This window comes from Penaeus chinensis, chromosome 1 (genome assembly GCF_019202785.1).
Source record: "Penaeus chinensis breed Huanghai No. 1 chromosome 1, ASM1920278v2, whole genome shotgun sequence".
Taxonomy (NCBI): domain Eukaryota; kingdom Metazoa; phylum Arthropoda; class Malacostraca; order Decapoda; family Penaeidae; genus Penaeus; species Penaeus chinensis.
Genome location: NC_061819.1, coordinates 33,783,741 through 33,786,240, shown reverse-complemented (window position 1 = coordinate 33,786,240; position 2,500 = coordinate 33,783,741). Strand labels below are relative to the sequence as shown.

General features: G+C 51.6%; 1 protein-coding gene across 5 annotated transcripts in view; it reads left to right on the top strand.

The window, feature by feature from the left end:
* The window catches only part of LOC125026895 (golgin subfamily A member 6-like protein 2), a 29,905-nt gene that overhangs the window by 26,509 nt on the left and 896 nt on the right, over positions 1–2,500 (top strand). For 4 of the 5 annotated variants that reach the window (XM_047615513.1, XM_047615505.1, XM_047615498.1 and 1 more), the window contains 3 exons: positions 131–248; positions 910–1,930; positions 2,273–2,413. In XM_047615513.1, the coding sequence (XP_047471469.1) occupies positions 131–248; positions 910–1,789 (998 nt within the window). In that variant the 3' untranslated portion in view covers positions 1,790–1,930; positions 2,273–2,413. Of the gene's footprint in view, positions 1–130; positions 249–692; positions 868–909; positions 1,931–2,272 lie in introns of all 5 variants that reach the window. The other variant, XM_047615518.1, reaches the window with a different exon arrangement.

Below are 2,500 nucleotides of genomic sequence, written 5' to 3'. Positions count from 1 at the left end.
ATACCCATTCACACACACACACACACACACACACACACACACACACACACACACACACACACACATAGTATAAAAAAAGCATTTACATACTAGAACACAAGGAAAACCTGGAAGCCTCTCTCGCCCGCAGAAGACGAAGTGATGAAGCTGCGGGAGGCGGCGGACCAGCAGAGCGAGGCCATGAAGAGCCTGAAGGCGGAGGTGGAGCGCATGAGGCAGCAGCTGGCGGAGGACAACGAGAAGTATCGGTGAGATTTATTTCTTGTTTTTGCTTTCGTTTCTTTCGTTGGTGTTTGTTATTGTTTCACGTTGAGGTATCATTCATTCGCGAACGGTTCGTTTGTTGTTCATTCCGGTACCTGTATGTAATGTGTGTCTTTCTTTGGGTGATTGCGTAATTCATCGGGGATATGTGTACGTTTGATAAGAAGGGTAAAAGTTTGTTTGATTTAAAAGTTGTAGGAAGTTTTGTTTCATTGTAATGTAATATAACCTGACTTCAACCATTTCTAAAGGATCCGTAGGTGCGGGGTAATTCTCATAAAACAGATGGGGGAATTTACCAGTTTTCTGCAGCATTATTAATTCTCTCACTTCTGCATTTTCCTAATATAAGTGAAGTTTTGGTATGCAATGAGGCCTTAAAGCAGGTAGAAGAATTTTAACGCGAAGGCCGAATGTCTGGGGAACAGGGCGGAGCGAGCTCGGTTAGAGCAGGGAGGAGCCCGAGTCCAGCAGGCTCTCGACCGGATCCAGGAGGAGGTTACCAGGGAGCAGCAGAGGGCGAGGTACCAGGGAGGGCTTTACCAACAGGCCCTCGAGAAGCTCAAGCAGGCAGAGGCCACGGCGGCAAGTGCGGAGAGCAAGGTATGTATGAGACTTTTCTCAAAGGAGGTTGTGGTTTTCCAGGGTGTGCTTGGATGAGGTTGGACGGGGTCTGGCGGCTCTGAAAACCTCAAGCCCCGACCAGAAAACTCAGCCCTTCAAAGAAGCGTCCGATGCGGCCAGCAAGGACTTGAAAGCTCTGGAGGATTCCGACAGTGGGCTTCCGTCTGCGACTTCTACGACTCCTGCCGCCGACAGCGAAAAGGGTAGAGACGCCTCGCGCGGGACTGCCGGCAGGGGAAGGGAGGGAGTGGAGAGGGAATCCGAAGCAACGGATGTCGTAAAAACAGCCGAGGAAACTCCGAAAGGGGAAAAAGAAGAGTCAAAACGAAGTGATAAAGAGGAAGATCTGGATAAAGACATAAAAGCCAGCAATGGCGGTGCGGAGGAGGGGACTGGCAACGCCAAAGGTGGAGAGGACGACAAGACGGGAGAAGAGGACGCAGAAGAGGGGCAGAACGAGGCCAAAGGCGGAGATGACGACAAGAAAGACGACGACGCGGAAGAGGAAAATGACAGCCCCAAAGGGGGAGACGATGACCCGAAAGATGGAGACGGCGACGCCAATGACGGAGATGACGCTGCGGGAAGGGACAACGAGCCAGACGAAGACGGCGGCGACGCCCAGGGAAACGGCGAAAAGGAAGGCGCCGACGAAGGAAAGGGGGAACCCGACGACACCCGTGGGAGCGCCGACGGCACGGAGGGAGAGGCAGAGACCAAACAGAAGGACGCAGGAGCGGGCGAAAGGAAGGAGGAGGACAGTTCAGAGGCCAAGCAAGAAGAACCCTGCGAAGACGAGGACTGTGAAAGATGCGTGAACTGGACGGTGATAATGGATTCCCTCGAGGACGCGCTGCAAGGGCCTTCAGCTGGACATCAACAAGCAAGCGGCCCGCATTGACAGGCTATCGGCGAGGGAGAGGGCCCAGTGCGACAACTGCGTCATGCAGCACCTGGTCCTCGGCGCTGTCTACAACAGGCTCGACAACGTTGACAAGTACTCTCACATATTGGACGACAGGATACAGTCGCTCTCCCACAGGTGGGCTGGAGGTCGCTTGTCGGTGCTCGCTCTTAACAGCATGTCCTCCCCGTGGCTCCTTTGACATGGCAGAACCACTTCTTTGCAGAATAAAGATCAAACCACTTGTATGTTCGTAGTAGCTAGTTATCCTCTGCATAGTTTTTTGTTGGTGTTGTAGTTAGCCTCTCTCAAGTTCAGAGATAGTAACTGCTGAAATCTTCGTTTTGTCGCCACGCTCTTCACATTACATATATTTCCTTCTAATGCAACATGGTTTAACAATATCCACTCATTTTGTAAAGAAAGAGCTCGCTGATGATCAAACTCACATTAAGCTTTTTGCTTTTATTATATTTTCAGACTGCTGAGCTGTTAGACATTGTGAGAACAACGGGCAAGGAGAGGGACGTCCTACGCCAGGAAGTCACGTTCCTTCGTAAGATAGTGTCGACATCTTCGGATCCTACAGCTGCTCTAGTCATGCCGCCCCTCGAACCCCTGTCTCCTTCTCCTATTCCTCCTGCCGAGGATGCCGAAGGAATGCTGGAGGCGGGGAGAGAAGGGAGAAATCAAGAAGAGTTAGAAGTC